At 43.4% G+C, this 22,927-nt stretch overlaps 2 protein-coding genes across 2 annotated transcripts; one reads left to right on the top strand and one right to left on the bottom strand.

The window, feature by feature from the left end:
• Positions 1 to 947: 947 nt before the first annotated feature.
• Positions 948 to 6,567, bottom strand: map1lc3cl (microtubule-associated protein 1 light chain 3 gamma, like). Its single transcript, XM_084948696.1, has 4 exons — positions 2,243 to 6,567; positions 2,093 to 2,148; positions 1,897 to 2,003; positions 948 to 1,725 (listed from the first exon to the last, which is right to left on the bottom strand). Exons 1-4 carry the CDS (start codon positions 2,298 to 2,300, stop codon positions 1,536 to 1,538), a joined length of 411 nt encoding a protein of 136 aa, XP_084804822.1. The 5' UTR covers positions 2,301 to 6,567; the 3' UTR covers positions 948 to 1,535.
• A 281-nt stretch (positions 6,568 to 6,848) lies between these two features.
• LOC146392496 (uncharacterized) lies at positions 6,849 to 22,859 on the top strand. Its single transcript, XM_084948662.1, has 4 exons — positions 6,849 to 7,587; positions 16,713 to 16,923; positions 18,744 to 18,977; positions 19,110 to 22,859. Exons 1-4 carry the CDS (start codon positions 7,318 to 7,320, stop codon positions 21,617 to 21,619), a joined length of 3,225 nt encoding a protein of 1,074 aa, XP_084804788.1. The 5' UTR covers positions 6,849 to 7,317; the 3' UTR covers positions 21,620 to 22,859.
• Positions 22,860 to 22,927: the final 68 nt, after the last annotated feature.

The raw sequence follows: 22,927 nt of genomic DNA, 5'->3' as shown, positions 1-22,927 counted from the left end.
GACTCTCTTTCACTCCACGTCAACCCTCTGACATGCTGACCCCAGCAGGGAGCTGACTGGGTCAGGCTTATGTAACACAGTCATGTGGAGGCCCACTTGGAATGAAGCACCTGTAGCCTATGTGTGAGTACAAACTTTAAGATGCGCAGCTATTAAATACTCATCTTATATAAGTCAAGTCAGCATTAGTGTAGTTTGAACATCCTTAATGACCTGTGGAATAAACCTCATATATTGGACACTTTTTAAGATGTGTGCCTACTTTTTTCTGCACACTGAATGCAATCTTTAAACAAGGATATCCGAAAAACTTCCAAAGGTAAAAGCCTGAAATCGTCACTTGTCTTTCTTGCCATCAAAATGAACCAGATCTGTAATTTCAACTGTAAGCCTCCCATCTTACTCAGCACCTCAAAAATCTTGCGTGTCTTATGCACGAGTTCAGAAAAGAAGATCTGCAATCACTCATTTGCCTGCCTTCCTGGGTTTTAGGCTGCTTTGCTGTTCTCTTCATCACTACTGCTTTTCAATACAGTCAATCGCAATACTGTCATCATTACTCTAGTCCAATTATCTTCTTGCCCGCCTTCTTAGAGCCAATCAGTATCCACTTTGCGTTGTTTAAATCTGCGCTCTCTGTCGTTCTCCCTTTCAGACTCATTCGTGTAACCCACCTCCTCCCCATCTCCACCTAGCAGACAATTCAGTGAGCTTCATCCAAGCCTCAGTCTTAATCTTCACCAGCACCTAGACTCCTGTTCTATATCTGATCACCACTGGGATTCTGTTCTGCCATGATGGGTCATCGGAGTCTAACTGCCAAATACATGAATTTCTCTATCAATAAATCCTGTTCTTCCAGATGATTTCTCCTTATTTAAAAGAAATTATATTCCTAGAATCTGTGTAGGAAATATCGCACAACGCCAATAATTTATTGGGACAAATTTTTATTTTTTGGTGATTTAAGAACACATCAGAGCAGCTTCAAATGTACCTCTTGGAGTGCTTCAATATTTCCTGTAATGAAGATGTTTTCTGGACAGTTTCACATTCTTGAGGGAAGATGGGGATGGGCAGAAGGAAGATTTCATATAAGTGTTTAGAAGTTACAATGTTTATGTCTGGTGGAGGGGGTGGAAAGTGCTGCCACAAACACCAGTTTATCTGCATTGAAACTCAACAGAAAGACATTTTTTTATGTTTAAAGAGACAAAATACACACCAAACATTCAAATTAAAAAAAATTCTTACATTTTTTCTTAATTTAAAAAAAAAAATAGCTTTATATACTGAATATCTTTTAATAGAAACCCTTAAATATAATTTGTCCTGTTACCCCAAACCAAATCTGAGTCTTTACCACAGACTCGTGTTATGTCTTTAAGTCCAGGGAGGTTTCATGAGGTAGACAGATGTGCTCTTTGGGGGGGAGGAACACACTTGCTTTGGCTCAGTTTGTCCTTTTTCCCCCAGGTTTGGTTGTGTGGTGTCTCCATTGGTCACAAATCAGTTCATTTTATCACTTTTCAGGTTCAGCAGGGCCGCTTGGCTGCTTGCAGAGGAGCTCCGAACATTTCCTGAGAGGCATAGGTGATATACAGGAAGCCGTCAGCATCTCTGTAGCGGGTATACACCTCCCCCATGTTGGAAGACATGCAGGACATGCTCTTCTCCGCCACCAGGAGAAACAGAGCCTGGGTGGAGTCCAGAGCGATTTTATTCCTGGAGGGGAGACAGTTGGAGAGGCAGACTGAGATTTTTAGGACAAAGGAAGACAGAATGTGAGGGAGGCAGAGGCATGGAGAAGAATGACAAATCTGACAACTTGCAGGAGAAGAAAAGGGCTTTAAAAATCAGAACAAAAGAACCTGCTGTGAGTCACAGATGACGTACCTGAGCAGACAGAAGAACTGACCCAAGGTGAGCTCATAGGGAACCAGGAACTTTGTTTTGTCCAACAGGGGAAGGGTCCTTTCACGGATGTAACGTTCGACAATCACCTAAAAGCGAAAACACGTTTGCTTTAACAGGAAGTTCAACAACATGCATCTATTATGTCTTTAAAACATCTTAGTCTGAATCAACTTACAGGCAGCTTGTTGGGGAATTTAGACTGAATGCTGCACACTTCATTTTTTCTTGTTGCTAGAGAAAAAAATAAATAATTTGAAGACCATATTTTACACACATGCTTTAAAAACAGCATCCACTCAGTGAAAGGTCAACCAAATTGTCCTACCGAGGCATTTCCTCTGCTTGAAGGGCACAGTTTCCACAGATTTCTCAAAAGGAGCCATGTGTGCTTGGTTTTGTTGAGTGTTTCGCAGAGGCCGGTGGTGATGGAGGCTGTCTCGCCCGGGCTAACGACAGAGTCCCCTCGGGTGGAAGTGAGCAAACCCCGACGAGCTGAGGTGACCACTCGTGTTTTATAGGGTGCGTGGGCTGGGAGGAGTCGAAATGTGACACCAGCAAACAAGGACACGCTCCTCATCCTGGGGAGAAGTGTGTATGGATGCAGAGGTGTGTGTGTGTGTGTGTGTGTGTGTGTGTGTGTGTGTGTGTGTGTGTGTGTGTGTGTGTGTGTGTGTGTGTGTGATGTGTGTCCTCTTTAGAACAGATTCACACATACTGGCTATCTCTCTGAGTGTTCTCACGTCGGCTTGTGATTTCGGTGCTGCTGTCACGTACACAGAGGAGGACACTATGTGAAGAACACAGCGTAACGAAGGAGGCCCGCCTCCAAGAGAAGCAGAGGTTCCTAAACAAAGCTGCACAACCCAAACTGTCACACTTCTATCCTTTCACTTAGTGTCTGACGTAGCACATGGTCATCTTTAGAACATTTAACCCATGTTAAGCTAAACTTTTACCCTTGACTAACAATGGCCAGCACCAGTGATGACAGTGACTTGAGCCTGTGTGCTTCTAATTACAGGAAGTACTGTGTTACTCATGTCTGCAGCATCTCCAAGCTCCAAATGTTATCTTATTACCTTTTTAAGTGCTGTGTGTGTTTCACACATATGGACACAGAGACATTCATTTAGGTCCTCAGGCAGAAATCTGTAGTTGTTTCCACATCACATCTACAGTCAAAGGGCGATTATGTTTTGGCTGTCCAGCTTCATCAGTTGTTGACTGACCGGCCTGATGAAGTATGATTTGCCTCATCAGCGTCTTCTTTTAAATCACTGCCAAAGACTTGTTTATATCATGTATATGATATCTGTTGATATCTGTTTTTGTGTAGATTTTTGGCATACTCTGCTAATTCTTTTAACATTTAGATAGTTTTTGTCTTCATTTTAAGTTATTTATTACAGCAGGTCACACTGTATCTTCTTCGTATTGTCATTTTGAATGCTGTGTGGCCCATTTTAACTGATTTGTAAACTGTTTTTGTAATTTGCTCTTAGTTTGTTCTTTTATTCTTTGTTTCCCAGAAGCACTTTGCAATTCTGCTTTACACATAAACTTTAATATTATTATTAGTGTTATTATTATCATTATATTTACTGGGGCTGTATTATTTTTGATTTATTCAGTCTCTTTACACTTCTCTTTCTATTTTCTTTTGGAAGCTCTAAAATCTGAGTGAAAGCTGCTTCCCTCCTGAATTTACTGGAGTTGTCAGTTTGTTATGGAGCTAAAACTAGTATTTTGCAACAAGAGTTCAGCAAGTATCATCACGGTGACAGCTATTTATGTTGGTTCCACAAAGACTGTAATTTAACTATATTTCGTTATACAAAAATGTGAGTTCAGATTTTGTGGAACCCATTGTGAATAAACTGTCAGCTGAGTTATGAACAATGCATTTCTCTTTAAGGAGCTCATGCAGCAGTGGACAGCTGCTCTACTCTGGATAAAGATTGCCCTCTGCTGGATGGAAGGTAGCCCAAAGGTCCCCTGCACTGCAGAGGAGACGCTCACCTATGCCTATCATGACATTTTTCCCAGTGGCTTCATTCTTAGTGGAGTGATAAAAACTCCCCACACTCAGTTTGTCCCCCCAAACTGACGTCTTTATGCTTTTTAAAACTTTTATGAAGTACATTTAAAAGAATATAAATCCAACTAACAGAGTCAGAATTTTAAAAAAATAAATAAATAAATGTAACGCTGAGAAAAAGTCACAATTTCTGACTTTACTCTCATTTATTATATCACTAGGCTATTCTCAATATTTTTAGAATAAAGTGAGAAAGAAAATGTCTGTGAAGGTTCTCAGTCATCCAGGTCATCGTAGTCAAAGGAGCTTGCAAAGAAAAGCGTCTGGACTTCTTTAAGTTACTTGAAGACACAGAGGGACCCACACCCAGTTTCACACCTTGGCTCAGGCGATTAGAGGATCATCAGGGGGTCCTTTTGTCCCTCTGTGGGGGGATACTCCCACTAGGTTTATATCTGGGACTCTCCACCATTTGACCTTAGAACTGAAGAAGCTTCTCAGATGAGAGGTGAAACGTCTTCAAGTAACTTAAAGAAGTCCAGACGCTTTTCTTTGCAAGCTCCTTTGACTGAGAAAGAAAATCATAATTCTGAGATTAAAGTTGAAATGTTGAGTTTAAATCTGGATTCTGAGAAGTCAGGCTTCAGAGGAAAGTCAGATTTCAGAGAAAAAGTCAGAAATTAAAGAAACAAAAATCTGATTGATGAGAATAAAGTCATAATTCTGACTGTTTCCTTTGAATTCTGATTTAATCTCAGATTTCTTTCAGATTAAAAAAAAATTAATTCATGACACAACATTATTTTTTCTGAGGCCTTAACCTTCTTCTGTAGTAAGACAATTGAAACTTGTGGGTGGATTCAGTGTTGCTCCGTTCTGGCATCCTCTCCTCCCATGCCTGCCAACTCCAAGCTGCCCACATGTCACATACAGTAAACACAGCAGACTGGCCAGGGTAGCTCACTCTGAGAGCAAATAGTGCTCAGAGGTCACTGAATGTCACTCAGCACAAGGTAATTAAGGATTATGCTATTTGTCATCACAAAATAAATGAAGATTTTAAAAGATCCAAACTGTTTAGTTGCAAGAAAACCACAAAAGTGACAAACAAGTCAGTTCAGTTGTATCTGTTTAACACAAATTTGCAACAACAGTCACCTCAAGGAACTTCATATTGTAAAATAAAGAGCCTAGAGTACAAAAAACAGGCAAGCAAACAAACAATAAAAGAGATTTGGGAAAGACCCTTTTTGCAGAGTGCATACTTTTGCTAGTAGATATCATGACAGTGTCAACGATGCTGAAACTAAAGCACTTTTGTGTTAGCTGTGCATTTTTTCCCAAGAAAAGAAGAGGATAAAAACTTTGTTGTGACTTTTTTCCCATATAAGGTCAAACCTTGCCCCCAGAGAGGGGGCCTGATTCACCTTGACTGGTAACCATTGGTACCCCTCATTCACCACATGTAGGAACTTTATTTTTGTGAAGCTGCTTCAGCACAATTCCTGTGCTCAGTCTCTTCCTTATGTTAGCAGAAGGTCGTAAACTATAATGATTTATTACTATACATATAAGAAAGTATAAGCAGCTTTTAAAACTTGAAGCTATTTGACTACTAGCGCATCACATGTGACAACTAGGATATGTTCCACTCTCATCCCCGCCTTCCACCCACCCCAAATCCTGAATTAGACGGATAAGAAACCCGGGAGAAAGAAACTGGATGGATGGCAAACACAGCTGCTTTCATTTATTTACCCTGCAATTATTCTAAAGCATAATGTTTAGTGGAAATAGGTAGGTAAATGTCAGCAACACTCCAAATGACAGGAGGCGTAATCAGACAGAGCAAATGCAGGCTTCTGTGTGGGTGAGCAGCATCTCTCATGTGCGCTGTTTAGCTATGGAGTTACATGCGATAGAAGGGATAAATGCAACGTCACTGCTTAAAGACTACGCTTGGAATACAAAGACCGTCCTTTGATATGTGCATTCAATAGAGCATAGATTTTGCAGCAGTAATCTGATTACTTTGAGGAGTGCTTTTCTTTGAGATATAATGTGTTTAATGTTAATGTGGCTATTTTCTTCACTGATACATTGCATAGAGTTGAATACTATAATCCGACGATTCTGATTCTGATTCTGATTTCACTAATGCAGGCATCGGATTATTGTATTCAACTCTATGCAATGTATCAGTGAAGAAAATAGCCACATTAACATTAAACACATTATATCTCAAAGAAAAGCACTCCTCAAAGTAATCAGATTACTGCTGCAATATCTTCTTATTAGTCACACATTCCCTCAATATCTAATATTGTTTGAAGTCACATGACAAGACAGCATTTTACACAAAAGGTGTTTATCTAGTGAGCTTCTAAAGTAGAACAAAGACTCTTAGTTTTAAATGGAGTTAAAATTCTACTTTTCTTACAGAAACGTCAATGCAGGCAAATAAAGCTGTTCATACTGGGTCACGTGGCTTCTTATCGCAGCTCTACTCCCCATCTTGCAGAGATGATAAAATCTTGCATAGCTGCAGCTTTTAAGATGAAATACGTGCAAGTTTCAAGTTGTAGCCGATGGAAAAAAACACATGGAGCGCATTAAAAATTCATCTTTTCTACATAAAAAAAATCAGTTTAGGGGTCAAAACATGGGCTAAAAAGTGAAGCAGAGAAACGACCCTGCTGATTATGTGCACAGTGTGCTGCTCAGAGCGTGGGTGCTGGGGTGTTTTCTATTGCTATAGTTGGATGAACACTTGAGGAAACAGTGCATCTGTCCTCTGCGATCCTGCGCGCTGAAGTTGGACACTCTGGGAATTTTCTTGCGTCCGTTCGAAAAAACTTGGTCGTCCAATCCGTGTGCAGCTCCTGCACACTGGCTCCTCCTTCCCCTCTCCCTCTGCTTGCTCCCACATGTAACGCTATCGCTGCCTCTCTGTTGCATTGTCTCATTGGGGACGCAGCGCACGGAGTCCAGCGCTGCGGACAACTCCGGCGGACCTGCGAGGTTTAAAGTGACAGGGGAAGGAAAAAATGGATAATGTCGACCGGAAATGAAAACCTGGGATAGTATGATTCATGGCTCGTTAAGGTGTCTTCAGTCTGCCGGTGGATTCATTAATTCCAGCCCTGTGTCAGTCAGTCAGCGGGGCTGCCTGAAGCCGCGAGGCTGCACTGCACGTTAGAATGAGCCGCTATCGTTGATGTTGCGTTAAACCAAGCAGCTGCTATGTTGAAATCCCTCATTCGGACCTGTGTCGCTCTACCTGGTGCTGGACCCTAGCCCGTTCCTTCCCTTATCCCGGTGTGCGGTAACTGAGCGGTGGTCAGCGGTGCGCCCTGAGGAGGATGGCCGCCCGCCGCGGATGCGTGAACTCGCTCTGGTCGGGCACGGAGCGCGTCCGCATCGGAGAGCGCCTCAAAGCGACGCTGGCCGGGGTGATGGAGCTGGAGGTGCTCAGGTGCAAACACCTGGAGATGGTGGACGCCGCTCTGGAGGATCGACCGCCCGTTGCCGCCAACGCTGAGGATCCACGGGCGGCGGAGGAGGGGAGAGAGACCTCGGAAAGCGGCGCAATGGATGCCGAGCATGGCTCTGCGACATCCCGCCGGCAACAGGTCAGTCAGTACGTCTGTCAGCTCACAGGTCGGATCCACAGACAGATGATTAAATATGAATGAGGGGCTGATGGTGATCTGCCAAAAAGCCAGTCCCTCTGCGACTCACTAGACAGATTTTATCGCTGCCTCGAGCGCACGGCTGTGCCGAGAGCTGAATACTCAATTGAATGTGATGGTGCCAGAGATCGACCCAGGCATGCAGTGTGTGTGTGTGTGTGTGACATGGAGCAAATGTCACTGAGGTCAGGAAACCGGGACCAGCTCTGGCTCTGTGCCCTGCCTCATGGTTAGAAAGAAACATGTGGCAGGTGCAGGTATTAATACACAAGCCAGCGCTGCATTTTTTGGCTCAGGATCATAAGCTCTCCAAAGGTCACTTTGGCTCTCCGTTTGCATTTACAATTACTCTGATCACATTCTAAATACCAGCCCCTCCACTTTTTGTCTAAAAAGTGCGCTGCCTATTTTTTTTTTAAAGTCTGTATGTTCAGTGGAGTGTGACCAACCTGAAGAGGGTTAGGCTGTCTCTAAACACCAATTTAACCCCATTTCCCCAAACCTGCCCTGAAATGGATATGCAGGTCTTTTGTGTGGAGAATGTGGGTTGACATGTAGGCTGATACAGGAGGACAGGATGAGAACAGGTCTCATCCTGAGGCATGGGCCCCGAGGCCGTAGCTGGTCTGCTCCGTTATTGGTGATCTACATTTAAAGCTGAGGAGTCATCAAGATGTAAAATCGGCCAAAAATGAGATGATTAAGATGACTGTGGGTGCATCCATCAGTGTGTGTGTGTGTGTGTTTTTAACAAAACATAATAAATGTAAAATGGCAATGGGCAAGAGGGCACAGGAAGAGGATGACCAGTGCTATAAACAGAAATATAATGTTGAAAATATTAGACATGAATATTAGACTGTTTCAACTTGTTAAAATTGTCTTTTGTTAACCTCCTGACTACCAGGAAAAAAATGTTGTCCAATCAAATTTTTTTTTAAATCCCCCAATGTTTGTAAGGTAATTAGAAGACTGAAATAATTTTTTGGGAAAAAAAAGTTTACATTTTTTAGATATCACATGTCCACTGCAGAGGACATTGGAAGGCCAAACATGTAAAAATGAACTTTGATGGCAAATATTTGCTTCAACTGTTCACCAAGGAGAAGTTTGAACTCAAGGAACTGTAGTGGTTTCTTCCCCCAAAACTGCAAGTCATTGCTATACTGAAGCCACGAGTTGGTGATTGCCAGATCAAAAAGTAGAGAACTGCACATACTGTCAATTTCTGAGTGCGAGAGACCATCCTGTAGAAACTCAACATTCGGCAACAAGGTCCACGTCACCTATATTGGTAGTGTACTCAGCAATTGCCAGTGGCCTTGGCACATGGACAAACCTTTTGTTTTTCTTAGACCATCTTGTGCGTCTGTCCTGAGGTTGATTGCCATAGGCAGAGGATGCCATGACAACTGGCTTGTTGTCCAACCACTTAATGACAGCAAGTTCAGGTCTGAGTACCATCTCTGATGCTCCTCCTTCTTTCTTCTTCAAGGGCTTATTCCCTATGGTCTTCTTCATCAGACAACTCAAGATCTGGGTTTCCCTCATCAAACTGCAATAAATTTCTTTCTGCTTCTAAAAAGGACTCCTTTTCTGGTCATTTAAAAAAACAGAACAAAATGGAGGAAATGACTACAAATGTCCACTACGGAGGACATTTTTTAAACACTTCAATACTATACTAAAATGAAGTTAGAATTAAGCATACTATGTTTTAATGTGTTATTAAGAGACTTATTTAAAATATGTTAACAACATTTATAGCTAAAAATTGCTTAATAAGAAGTTTTATGCACTTACTTTTCTTCTTCCCATAAAATGTGCTTGCAGCGATGGCTGCCATGTTCCTTAATGAAAAAACTAAAGTTCCCAAAGATCCACCCCTTCACATTTGGTATCATTGGAAAGCCCTAAATGTCCTCTGTAGATACCAAAAGGAGGCAATTCTGTAGTATGCAGTGCATGGAAGATATTCAGGTTTAGAAAGGTACTCTATAGAGGACAAATTTGCATTGCTGGTAGTCAGTAAAGAAATATTTTCTGGTTTTTGATTGTTGGTTAAAGGAGACATGCAACATGAAGAAGTCACCTTGGACGTCTAAATTCAGTCATTATATGCTAGAAAACGTTGATGGATGGACATTGATTGCAATCACTGGCTTCAAGTTTAAACACCTTTTTTATTCACGGCCATTTAAAAAAAAAAAAATAATAATAAAACAAACATTTTTCCAGCAACTTTAATACCAAAAATAAGCAAAAGTAATCTGAAACTTCACTGCATTGCACATGAAGTGGTGTGTTACTTTGTACAATGTGGATTATACCTGGAACATTTCCAGACTTGACAAACAGGTGATGGGTTCAGGCTGGAATTTGAGCAAATGCCAAATTTAAGTTACATTTTAATGAAAATGATAAATAGTTTCAGAGCCAGGCAGCACCACAACCCACAAGTCTGAAGCGTCACAGTAGCCTCCACTGCACAGACGCCCAGTTTCACAAAAACAGATTCTTTACAGAAGGGATTTTGTTGTAGATACTGTTTATGTGCAGACCTGTTTTCCCCTGAACTAAAGGTCGCTGCTTTACAAACAAACTGCCCAGCAGTGCTTGCTACTTTTCACCAAATATGTTATCTCCGGATTGTTTCCATGGTCTGCTGTGATATGAAACAATGCCGTCGACAGCTACAGGAATAACACTCGTTCTGAGAAAGTAACAAATGCTTCATCATGGTGGCTTTGCACAACCTGTTATTACACTGTGAATATGTGTTCCTGATACCAGTGAGCGGTATTAGTCAGCAGCCTGCAGCATATTAATACATGTTCTGTTTAAGCCAGGCTGCAGCTGAGGTCACATCTGCAGAATATTGTATTTTTTTTTTTCACAGAGTGAAATGAAATTGTATCCCCACAAATAGTCTGCAGAAGAGAAGCGGAAAACACTTGAAATAATAAGTGAAGGGAGAGAGCTTTTTTGCAGTCCCATCTGAGAGAGGGCATCCGCATGGAAGCGCTTCTCATAACGTGCCGCCTTCCTCACCACCCACCCACCAACATCTCATCTGTAGTTCCTCCCGTGGTGCTGAGAAATCCTGTGGAGAGGCCGAGCAGCATTGCTCATTCTCACCTCTGAAGGGAGCTGCCGATGTAGCAGAGCAAGCAGGCTGGCACGCTGCCCTTTGCCCTGGCTGGCCTTCACCAACACACACACACACACACACAGTTGTGTTTTCATATCCTTATGGGGACATCTAATTGACATAATGCTTTCCCAGCCATAACCATAACCACAAGCATAACCTAAATGTAACCCTGACACTAAAACCACATTTTGAGCCTCAAAAATGCCTACAAACTCGTGGGGACATGCATTTTGTCCCCATAAGGGTTCTTGGTCCCCACAAGTGTAGTAACGTTCCAATTTTTGGTCCAAACAAAGATATGTAAACATGGTACACACACACAAAACAACATTTGCATAAAAGGGAAACAAATGTATGTCTTGTTGCAACATGTAGCTGCAGATGGAGAGGGAACAAGGAAGGGAAAGTTGACGGTTACCTACTGCTTTGTTTACTAGAATCTACATACAGTTTTATACGTAAACCCATTATATTCGTTTTCCCTGTATACACTACTCATTACTTTGGAAATCATTGGTTGTTCAGCCTTTTTTGTAAGCCAAGGATTTGGTGACTCATAGCATAATGTGCTCTACCGCAACACTAGATTTTTTTCTTTCTTTTTTAATAAACTCTTGAAATATGATTCACATTTTTTCTCTCTAGCAGCAGAAAGAGGAGGATAGAAGCCACAACTGCGCACATCAGGGTTATGGCTGACTGTTATGGCCGTGGTGTCATCCGTGCTGAAAAACGCAGTTTAAAATGAGGGAGTATTTTAAAGAATGTCGGCTTTTGAACAAATGTTTTAAAAAAACAGAGCAGTGGTTCTGTAGTATGGACAGAAAACACATTTAATTTGCATTAATACTATGAATAATTCAGATCTGCGCAATCTGTTGTATAGAGAGAACAAGCTTTGAGTTACTGAAACGACATCTAATCTGGAAACTAGAAGAAAACGTAACTTTTTGCTTTCGAAATGAACATCAAGGCCACGATGGCGGATTCCGGCTCGTTGCCGTTCGGAGTTTAAAAATAAAAATCTCCTCGCTGAACATAACACATCGAGAACAGGAGTGGGAGAAGGAGGGAATATGCTGCAGAGCTTTAATTAATTCACACGCACAGCAGAACTGCAACGATTAATTAATAGACAGGAAATTAATCAGCAGCTACTGTAATAAGGAAATCTTTTAGGACTGATTAAAGCTTGTCAAATGTGGAAATCAGCTGTCGTTTCTTGCAGAAAGCTGAATATCTTTGAGCTTCATGATTAAGCGCAAACAGCCGGTGATACTCATATAACGCTTTTCTACTCACATTAAACACACAGAGCGCTTTCTTACTACAAGCTAGAGATGAGCAGGTTGATCCAAATATCAGTAGATACCAATGGTACCGGTATCATATCGATACTAGCGCGACAGGATCGATACTTTGTTTCTATCCTCTAAATTACTTTAAGTTAATAATTTAGCCTGCCTTTATAAGTTTAAACTATAGGTATGGGTACTGATATCAGTCATACTGGACCTGTCTTTACTTGGCGGTATTGAACAGCACTGCTACAAGCCTCAGTCACATATTCATGTTTCTTTAAATCAGGGGTCTCGAACTCCAGTCCTGGAGGGCTGGTGTCCTGAAACTTTTCCATGTGTCCCTGTTGCAACACACCTGAATACAATTAGTAGGTCATTAGCAGAGATGGGCGTTACTGTAATCTGATTACTTTTTTCAAATAACTTGACCAACACTGGTCATTAGCAAGACCCTGTAGAACGTGACTGCATGCTGAGGTGACAATTCAGCCATTTGATTCATGTTACAGCAGCTCATGAGTGAATGAACATGGTGCAATAAAAGTACTGTTAGAAGTAATTTTTTCCAAACACTTACATTTACTTGAGTAGGGTTAGGGGTTGCCACTTCAGCATGCAGTCAAGTTCTATACTCTAGCTAATGACCTACTAATTGTATTCAGGTGTGTTGCACCAGGGACACATGGAAAAGTTTCAGGACACCGGCCCTCCAGGACTGGAGTTCGAGACCCCTGCTTTAAATGATAAGAACTTTTAACCTAATGTTTACACACTCGCACTCCGATGGACACATCAGGGGTTAGTCAGCGTTCAGTATCTTGGAGGAGCCAGGGATTGAACCACCGACCTCCTTATTAGTAGACGACCTGCTCAATCATGAGTCGATAAATCAATAACTGATGGGAATAATATTCAGATAAGGTCCTAATGAGAAGTGTTTACATTGCCGTGTGCGCGCTAATTGAAGGGAGGCTGTCTTGAAATTAGGTTTGGGAAGCATCATCTTACATGGTGAGTCATTAGACCCCCTCACTTGTGGAGTGACAGCTTTCATCTCCCCCTTTTTGTGCCTCGGGGTATCTCCAAGTAAAACAACAAAAGTGTGTAACATTGATAATTTTACGTGCACTCAGCTTTCAGGTGATCCTGAAAGCTGAGTGAAGATGAAGATTCACAGTGTGGGCTGTCTTTACATTTCAATACCATATTAATAATGTATGAAACAATAAATAGACCACCGTGCGAGTTCTTCACACCGATCGCTCGCGCCGTCCCACACTGTTTGACCAAATTATTCTGTCTCGACAAGCCAACCGCTGCAATTCGTTCTCGCTGATGACATAATGCACCTATTAAGAAGTAGTGTATGGCTTGTGCAGTCGCTGCAGCATTATTATCCCATCGACCCATACATTTTCTATGTGCACCCCTCCCTCACATGCAGGACTATCATATTACAGAGCTCTGAGCGAACCATCACCCGTCTCTCCAATGATTTGATCATGTGCTAGTCACTGTGTAACAATATATCCCGTAGTGTGCAAGGCCTTGTGTTGCTGGCACGGATTTGTTGCAGATATTTACCCTTTCAGGAGACTTTTAAAAACCGCGTTTCACATCTTTGCACAGGCAGAATAAGTTAATGGTCTTTTAAAAATGTAGAATTTTTCAGATCATACATGTGAGAGGAAGTCGCGTCACTATTGGACTGCATGTTTGTATGTGTGTGTGTTCAGGCTGAGGATTGAGTTAAATATTTCGCCAGGCCTGTTGTGCTGTTGTGGGTCTGTGTGGGAGGAGAAGCAAACGCGAGTTAGAGAGCGAGCAGCTGTAGCTATGGTGAGTAGAGGGTGGCTGGCTCGAAGGATATTATAGCAGAAGGAGGAGGGTTATTTGTTAAGGGGCCTGTGGGGGAGGTGGGGGTCCTTCAAGATGCCCCTCTCTCTCGCCTGGCAACCGCCCACCCCCCCCTTCACCTCACCTCACTCTCCCTTCACCGCCTTCACTCACTCAGTGACTCACTCCGCTATTTCTCTGTCTCTTTTTTTGTCCCTCGCACTTAGTTTTGGTCACCCACTCAGCCACGACTCGCTGTAGATTCACAGGGAAACAAAAAAAAAAAAAAAACAGTGAGGAGGGGGACAGGATCTCACAGACCTGAGAGGGAGAGATAAGCCGAAGACTGGTCAAAGTCTGAAACTCTCACACACTGTTTCCTTCCTTCTCTCTTTCCTCCACAGTCCATCCCCTTTTTTACCTTCTGCCGCTCTGGCAGCTCTTTGTTACGTCATCTGTCTTCTCCCATTATCCTCTGAATCCCCCTCCTCTCCTGTCACCCCAGTGAGTCACTACCTGTATTGTTTCCTCAGTAACCACAGGATTGATCAGCAGCACCACTCACAGTGTTTCTGTTGTTTGGGCCTGATCACACTAATGCAGGGGCTATTGGCTGCTGTCCTAAAGGGATGGGTTGGGGATTTGGAGGAGGGTGAAGGGGGGGTTACTCTTCTGCCCTCTTACTAATCTGGGAAATGGAGGCACTTTGCTAACTTGATGGGCTGATTGTTATTCTTGTTCTTGTTGTGCACGAGGCCTCATTTCTGACTGTTCCAGTAAGTGTGGTGTGACGTTGCTGGAGCATGTGCCTGGTAAATGATATTGTGAATGCACAGCCCTTTCACGTGGGTCTGGACCAAAACATGCAGAGGGTTAAGCTGTGTTTTTAAAGCAGTATCCTTATTGTCACTGGTGGAAAGTATACTTGAATGCTTAATAACATCTAGAATACTTTCTTCTTCTAACTTACTAGGTTTCCAAGGAATATATTGTAGTTTTTTTTTTTTGTAACAACACTGTTTTTATCCAACCTTCTTCAGGGTTTTCTTTTTTTTTCATATTCAGAAAGTGTTGCGAAAGTTTTGACCTCTGCATGCTTTTTATTCTCCCCCACGCATCTATTAAGTAGGTAAACTTGAGTATTAATCTAATTAAATTATTCTTTATGAAGCTTTATGGTAAATGAGCTGGCTCCTATATAGCGCTTTTCTACTCTACCCCTTTCCACAACATCCCGAAGGTGCTCTATTGGATTGAGATCTGGTAAGTGTGGAGGACGTTTGAGTGAATTTATGGGTGCTGGTGCACTGTCTCATAAAGGCATGAACATGGTCAGGTAGGCTGCGGTGTTAAAATGATGCACACTGGGTACTAAGGGGCCCAAAAAGTGCCAAGAAGATATCCTCCACACCGTCACACCACCACTAGCAGCCTGAACGATACAAGGTGGGGTGAATCCATGCTCTCGCTCATTGTGCGAAATTTGGACCCTACTATCCAAACAGAGCAGAGGCAGAAACCTTTTGACCAGACAGTGTTTTTCCAATCGATTGCTGTTCAATTTCGTGAATTGGTCCAACTTAGAGCCACAGTTTCCTGTTCTCGGCTGACAGGAGTAGCGCCCAGTGTGGTCTTCTGCTGCAGCTGCAGAACACACTGGATGTGTTTTGTGTTCGGAGATGCTCTTCCGCATACTTTGGTTGTAAGGAGTGAATATTTGAGTTACCGTTACCTTCTTGTCAGCTTGAAGCAGTCTGACTCTCCTCTGATCTTTTACATCATCGCGGCATTTTCTCCCAGGGAACTACTGTTCGCTGCATATTTTCTCTTTTTCAAACTCTTCTCTCTAAACCCTGGAGACGAATGTGCTGGATAATCCCAGTAGGTCAGCAGTTTCTGAAATACTGAGACCAGCCTGTATGGAATCAAAAACCGTGCCACGTTCAGAGTTCCCTAAATCACCTTTCTTCCATTATTCTGATGCTCAGTTTGAGGTTCAACAGGTTGTATTAACCACGTCTGCATGTCTAAATGCACTGAGCTGCTGCCATGCAGTTGGCTGATTAGATATTTGTGTTAACAAGTAGCTGAATGGATGTACCTAATGCAGTTTCCATGACTAAATATTAGCCAAATGTGTGAGAGCTGATCTTTAATCTCTAGTTTTCCTTCCACTGTTTCTTATTGATGGTTGGTGGTTCAATACCTGAGTCCTCCAGTTGGATGCTGGAATATGCTTGGGAAGAACTTTAACTTGCCTCCCAAAGCATCCATTTCTGTATGAATGTGTGTGTGAGTGTGAAGTGTAGCTTGTTGTGTTTTGGGAAGTCAATAACAGTAAAGCAATTTATTTAGATAGCAGTCCATCCATTTACTTCATGTTTGCTGCATTCATATCTTAAGTGACAGTAAATCAATATACCCGACTTCTGGTAAAATCGTGTTGTTATTCGATCACTCTTGTCAGATTTGCACACTCCTGCTGTATGCTATGCATTTTCAGTATCTAACCTGTAACTGAAGAACAAATGCATAAAAAGTAACGTTATTTTATGCTTGCTAAGTTTTAGGCCTGCAAACAGCAGTTTAGTAAAAAAATCTCAACAGCCAGTATGTTTAATATGAGTCATGTTTTTTTTTCCAGTTGTCCACTGACAAACATTTTGATGACGATCATGTGTCATTTTGATTCTTTATTGTGGTTTTAACCCTTACTTCCATTTTATCTGTGTGAATGAATCATCCATAGTCACCCACTGTTCTTTTCTTTTTAGGATCCTTCTCCCTCTGACACCGCCTGTCAGAGCAGCCCAGAGGAATGCGGGGGTAATTCAGGGGACGGGGCAGCTCACCTCTCATCGGGCAGAGGGAGTAGCTCACGTTGGTCCACTGTTTCCTGGGATGCCCCCTCTGACTTGCTTTCTCCCCCAACCCCGGACCTTAATGGTATGATCCCCCTGGACAGCGACTCCAGACCTAGTTCAGGTAATTACACACCTGAACACCTCTTTCAGGCGGTTTAAATGTCAGACGGCTGAGACAACGGCGCTGAGCTGTCCAATGATCCAACAGTTTCTCACCTCCTGATAGAACTACAGCTCACCTTGAGAGAATTTCCATGAAACATTAACCACGTCTCTTTTTTACTTTTGTTTTCTTGCACTCTGTGTGACTCGGCACTGACTCACTCGGTTTGTCTCTTGCTGTCAACATTTTTTAGCCTCTCCTCAAACTCTTATCCGTTCTCTGGTTCCTCTGAAAGCTTTTCTTGGCCAGGTATAGACTCTCACCCACTTTTCACTCCACTATTATTTATGCTCTGGAAAATCTATCAAACCTAAATACATGATAATATATATAGAGATTTTTTTTAAAATGAATTTTATTTGTCCATTCTTTAGTCAGTAAAAATGTAATTTCAGGAGAAGTCTAAGTGTTCATGGCTCACACTGCATGTCTAACAGTGGTTTCTGCACTGTGACGCTTTTCTTTTGGAATTTTTACGAGGTTTGAGTTTCTACAGGTGATGGTAGCTTGTTTTTACTGACTCACCTATTTATCCGAATGCAGAAGGGATTGTGAATCTTGTGGAAGCACTGATGTCTCTGCTCTGACTCATAAACTGTGGCCTGAGCTTCATCTAAGTCACAGTAAGAGACAAAGAGTATTTGACTGCTAATAAGATACCGCTCACAGTGCAGGCTGACAAAAGCCATCGAACCTTTGAATCAGCTGTTCCAGTTAAGGTGATGAGATTGGAAATGTGGACTGTAGGGGTGATTTTCTTTTTAAAGAAGGCCATAAATATCAAAGTCTGCTCATCTTAAGAAAGATTAAGATGAGCAGTCATACTGCAATCATATACCTCCATGGGGCTTTGGCAGAAATGTTTTAGAGACGCAGGGAGCTTTAAAAGGCTGCAAAAGGTGTTCTGAAGATCTGGGTGTTCATTAATCTATAACACGACTACCTAAAAATGGATACAATTCAAGGCTGCTGCTACTTTTCAAAGGAGTGGGCGTCCTGTAAAGGTCACAGTAAGAGCACAACGTACAAGCCTGAACGAGGTGAAAAAGAATCCAAGAGTAACAGAAGAGCAAAAGAGAGGCGGTATGCAGAAATCACTACAGGTTAATGAGTGTTCATGGAAGTAGTGGGAATCATGAGGGAAACCACCGCTATGCAAAAGCTGCTATTGTTTGCCACGGCGTTTTTGAGGCTATGCTCTGTGGACAGATGGGGCAAAATCTGGTTGTTTGGAGGAAAAATGTTACCACACACCATGATTATAACTTCATCCTAAATGTAAAGCAGGATGGAGGAGTGTCACAGCTTTGAGACACACATTCAGTGAAGGAACATTGAATTAAAGTGATTTCTTGAGCAGTTACAGCCCAGGAAAATATCTAATAGAGTTTATTGCATTAAGAGGTGGATTTAGTTAATAAATCTACAGGTTTGTTTACTTTTCCTGTCAGTCACTGTCAGATACCTCTGTGTGTTTAATAAAGGGAAGACAACTACAGTTTGTGTGTTATCGGTTTAGTCGAGTTATTTTCTCTATATGGAGTCTATCCGAGAGGTGCGATACACCCTGGACAGGTCACCAGTTCATTATGGGGTTAACTCAGAGAGACAGACATACGTGCTCACATTCACACCTAAGGCCAGTTTAGAATTGATAATTAACCTGAATGTACATCCTTGCATGGTGGAAGGAAGCTGAACCTAGAAGGAGGAGAGGAGAACATTCAAAATCCACAAAGAAATGCCTCTTTTACAAATGTCCATGTCTTTTTTTCAAGGTTTCTATTCAGTGAGCGGCAGCTCCCTGTCAGACTCTTGCTACTCTGTGTCCAGCGACGCAGCCCATGGAGGACCGGTGGCCCCTGCCAGGCCCCTGAAGCTGTGGGAGCAGGTTCCTGTGTGTGCTGACAACACTGACCTCCTGTGGCCAGAAGGTGCAGTGCAGCTGCAGCAACCTGTACTCCAGGACAGCCAGGAGGACGCTGAACCAACAGAAGAGACCCCCGTTTCTGGTGAGTTGGTGCAAACAATAGATCCCTATCTTGTAAATCAGTCCATGTAGATATGAAGTTTCAGCTGTAAGTGAAAATTCCTCAAAATGTCCACTGAAGTCTAAAGTTTTTTTTCCTCTCTGTCTCTTACAGTCCCAAATGACCTTGAAGCAACTGGTCTGACCTTTCTGTCTGAACTTTGTTCAGGACTTGGCGATTCCCTGATTTCTTTCATCCTCCCGCTCCTCAACCCTTCATCCCCCTCCTCCACCTCCTCCTCCCAAAATTCAAAACTCCAGCTTGACTCCCGCTACTGCACAGACCTGATGTCCCGTCGGACCAAAGAGGTTTACTCATACCCAAGCCCACTGCATGCTGTTGCCCTCCAAAGCCCCCTCTTCACCCAGAATCAAGAACAGTCAGCCTCTGTGAGCCCTGAGGGACCCCAGCATGATGAACCCACAGAGTCAAACGCTGACACAGCTCTGCCTCTCCAGCCTCAGCAACCTCCCACTCCACCCTCCTTCACCCAGTTGGAGCAGTACATCTCTCGTCTGGCTCGCCAGTACCACAGTCGGGCAAAATCCACCTCTGATCTCACCTCACCTGCCACCCCTGGGCCAGTCACACACAGAGGCCTTTGCACCCCTGGCAAAACTCACGGATCCACCCAGTCTCTTTCTGCCTTCGAGAGCCGCAGCACACCCTCCACCCAGCCAGGCGTCAACATCACACCCTCTAAGTCACTGCTAGGGAACTCAGCCAGAGTCAGCCTTAGCACCACCGGAAAAAAGGGCACCAGGAATTCAATCAACCTGGGAAATCTTCCTTCAGCCACCGGAGAAGACTTAAACATAAATCTGCATCTAAACCTCAACTTGAACCTGACTCCCGGTTTAAATTCTGGTCATGGGCTGGTGGACAATCCCAGAAACGGAGCTCTGAGGAGAGACTTTGCGGCCAATTCCACTGCTTCTGCTACACCCACCCCAGCAATGAGACCTCGTCCTCGCATTTCAACTTGTCCAAGCAGCCTGAGCCACCGCAGCTCCCTTGAGGTCCCACTGGGGTCTGGAGCCAGCTCTGGGTTTGGCTCATCAGCTTTCTGTCGCTCATTAGACTGGAGCAGTGGTGCTCCACCTGAGGCTGGACAGCCAGTGTTTGGCGCAAATGCAGGATCAGCTCCCGGATCTCAGCGCAGCAGCTTGATCCAGGAGTCCAACTCCAGTCCAAAGTTAAGTGAAGACTCGCCCATGGTGGAGGAGATCTCCCGCCTCTCTGGCCTGTCTCGAGCTGTTGTAGTTGGACTCATGGAACAAGGCGTGGAGCTAGATATTGACTGCTTCCCAACAGATACTGCAGGTGAGATGAGAAGCCACACTAAAACTCACCTGACAGCTCAAACAGATCAGTCACATGACTATACTAGACTGACAGACTTGAATCCCCAGAGACCAATACAGCTGTCTCTCAGTGTCACTCATTCTCCACAGTCTCAGTCCAGCCTCACCCCTCCTCTCTCACACTCCAGCAGCCCCATACACCCCTACCAATCCATGCACATTCCCTCCTCCCACTACTCCTCCCACTCCCACTACCAACAGACACCTGACCTTCCTTCCTCCACAGCCTCCTCACCTGCCTCCCGTCCTACCCCAAGAGGTCGCTCACCTCCACGCCCTCTCCAACCATCCCCCCTGGGTGCGACTCCCCTCTCTGTTTTCCGACGAGATGCACCATTCCAGTGCTCCCTGCCCCGCACCAATACCAGGACCTCTCCTTTTGAGCATGGCGGGATCCAACCAAGAGGAGGATCACTTCGGCAGAGCAGTGGAGGAGGCGAGGGCAACAGCAGGCAGAAGAGGGCGGAGGGTGATGGGCTCTACAGAGGAAAACATGCCTCCCATAAGCTGATCAGGGCAGCAACAGTTAGCAGTTATGCAAAGAGAGAGGACTACAGCTCAGTTTGGCGTGAGGAGGAGGAGAAGTCGCGAGCAGCTGCTCACACATCCAAAAAGTCCTCTAGCAAACTCTGGAAGGGCTTTGACGGACGCCTCTGGAGCAAAGAGTCTGAAAGTGAAAGAGAGGAGATAGACAGGGCAGAGTATGGCTATGGCTGGAGAAGGAACAGCGTGGGAAGCTGGAGAAGAGAGCACAGAAGGGTTAAAGCTTCTAGCAGCGGTGACAAAAGGCCTAAAGTAGACAACTCTCCTGTCTTCTCAAAGAAGAGAGGTAAAGATGATGGGGAGAGACGCAGCTCAAGCCTCAAGCTTTCCAGGCGGGCTCTGTTCAGGAGTGAATCCCAGGGCTTGCTGGTACCTCGGAACCACAGCGAAGAGCCCACAAAGCGGCCACACTGGGTCTCCTCCTTGGACGTGGGGCATGGTGGCATGGGAATCAGAAAAGACGAAGGGGTCAGACTACTGAGAGCGAAGGAGGAGGACAAACGGCTGTCTTCCACCGCCAGCCTCTTTAACCTCTCTCGTTCTCAGAGCCTAGAAGGCAGCTGCCATTCACTCTCTCCTCTCTCCTCCCCTTCATTTTCTCCTTCTCCACCTCCACGGCTGCCCCTTCAGCGCTCCCGATCACTGAGGGATTTGGGAAGGAAAGTGTTTGGCTCAATGAGGTCGCTTAGTCTCAAACAGAAATCATCCAGGAAGTGACTGCTGTACAAAAAAGTGAACTTCATCCTTTGCGTTGTACATTCAAAAATACCAGTGACGATTAGTATTATATTTGATGTTTAAAATAAAGTGCCATCATTTTGGATTTTTATGACTGATCTGATACACTGGCTCTCTAATACTGGCTATGAGATATCCACTGGTCCTTTCACTCATCTCCAGTGTGTTGAAGTTCCTCTCAGGCACATCAGGTCTGTGAAGTTTTAGTCTTGGGTCACTTCATTCATTCTAGTAATGTTTCTTTTGTAAAACTAGGCATATACATTTTTATAACCTTCTCAAAAAGTATAAAATAAATGCGAACCTTCCCCAAACACGATATTTAGTATATATGGAGCACTTTAAAGCTCAGAAGTTTTTGTATTAGAAAACCATGTAATGTAAATTGTGCACACCGCAGCAGCAAGAAAGAGCTGTAAGATGCAACATGGCCCACAGAGAATTGTAATACTGCTTGTCCATTGATGTGGTACCGGTCTGCAGCTAGTTCTGCTTTGGTACCTTTTGAGTAGCAGTCTACAGGTTTATGCATTTGAAGTAACTTCCACAGGAAAGAGACCATGACTGACCTTACTTATGTGAATTTCTCTGATAGCCACTAATTAATTTCAACTTTGACTCCAACAACTTTATGCTACTGTGTACTGCTAGCTATTGGCACCAGGAATACTCCGTGTGGCAGTCCTTCTAAATTAGGCACCACATCAGTGGAAAGGAGGCATCAGTGAAGGGAACATGAGTGACCTGTTATTTAGGGGTGAATGATTCTTTTTAGGATCTGTAAAGGACTGCAACCCTTATAAACCCTAATTTTTATCAGTGCGAATGCCATCCTGAAGAGGAACATTCTGGGATCCTATTGTGACAGGAAAGTAGCCATTTGAAAATACTGTAGTAATAACAGCTGTAAGAAGCTTCAGTGCATAATCATGCGTATGAATGTGTACGTGCACAATCCCCTTCTGCATGCTGCTCTGTGACTTGTTCAGTGATTATAGCTATTGTGAGAGTGTGATATTCCTCTTTGATCATGGGCAGTATTGCCACTGAAGTACAATCACATTGGCCAGATTATGACCAAAATTAAGCAAATACTCTTTAACTTGATATTTTGCTCAGGATTTTGAAATGAACATTGAATTAAAGTATTGATGAGTTATCCAAGATACATATGTGTCCTCTTATGGCTTATGACTAATAAAGGAAACTTATAACTGAACGTGTGCTCTTCCTACTGTAAGTGCATTAAAGATGTTTACGTGTCAGCAAAGGGCTTTGCTAAAAAAA

The sequence above is a fragment of the Perissodus microlepis genome, chromosome 2 (genome assembly GCF_051167445.1).
Source record: "Perissodus microlepis isolate ML-2025 ecotype Zambia chromosome 2, ASM5116744v1, whole genome shotgun sequence".
NCBI lineage: Eukaryota > Metazoa > Chordata > Actinopteri > Cichliformes > Cichlidae > Perissodus > Perissodus microlepis.
This window is presented reverse-complemented; position numbering and strand designations above follow the sequence as displayed.

Bases quoted from the DNA above. Each gene is read 5' to 3' on its own strand.
- map1lc3cl (XM_084948696.1), bottom strand. From the start codon at position 2,300: ATGGCTCCTTTTGAGAAATCTGTGGAAACTGTGCCCTTCAAGCAGAGG. The intron at 2,149-2,242 runs GTAGGACAATTT...TTTTTTCTCTAG, and splicing joins CAAGCAGAGGAAATGCCTCG to CAACAAGAAAAAATGAAGTG. The intron at 2,004-2,092 runs GTAAGTTGATTC...TTTCGCTTTTAG, and splicing joins AATTCCCCAACAAGCTGCCT to GTGATTGTCGAACGTTACAT.
- LOC146392496 (XM_084948662.1), top strand. From the start codon at position 7,318: ATGGCCGCCCGCCGCGGATGCGTGAACTCGCTCTGGTCGGGCACGGAG. The intron at 7,588-16,712 runs GTCAGTCAGTAC...TTTTCTTTTTAG, and splicing joins CGACATCCCGCCGGCAACAG to GATCCTTCTCCCTCTGACAC. The intron at 18,978-19,109 runs GTGAGTTGGTGC...TGTCTCTTACAG, and splicing joins AGAAGAGACCCCCGTTTCTG to TCCCAAATGACCTTGAAGCA.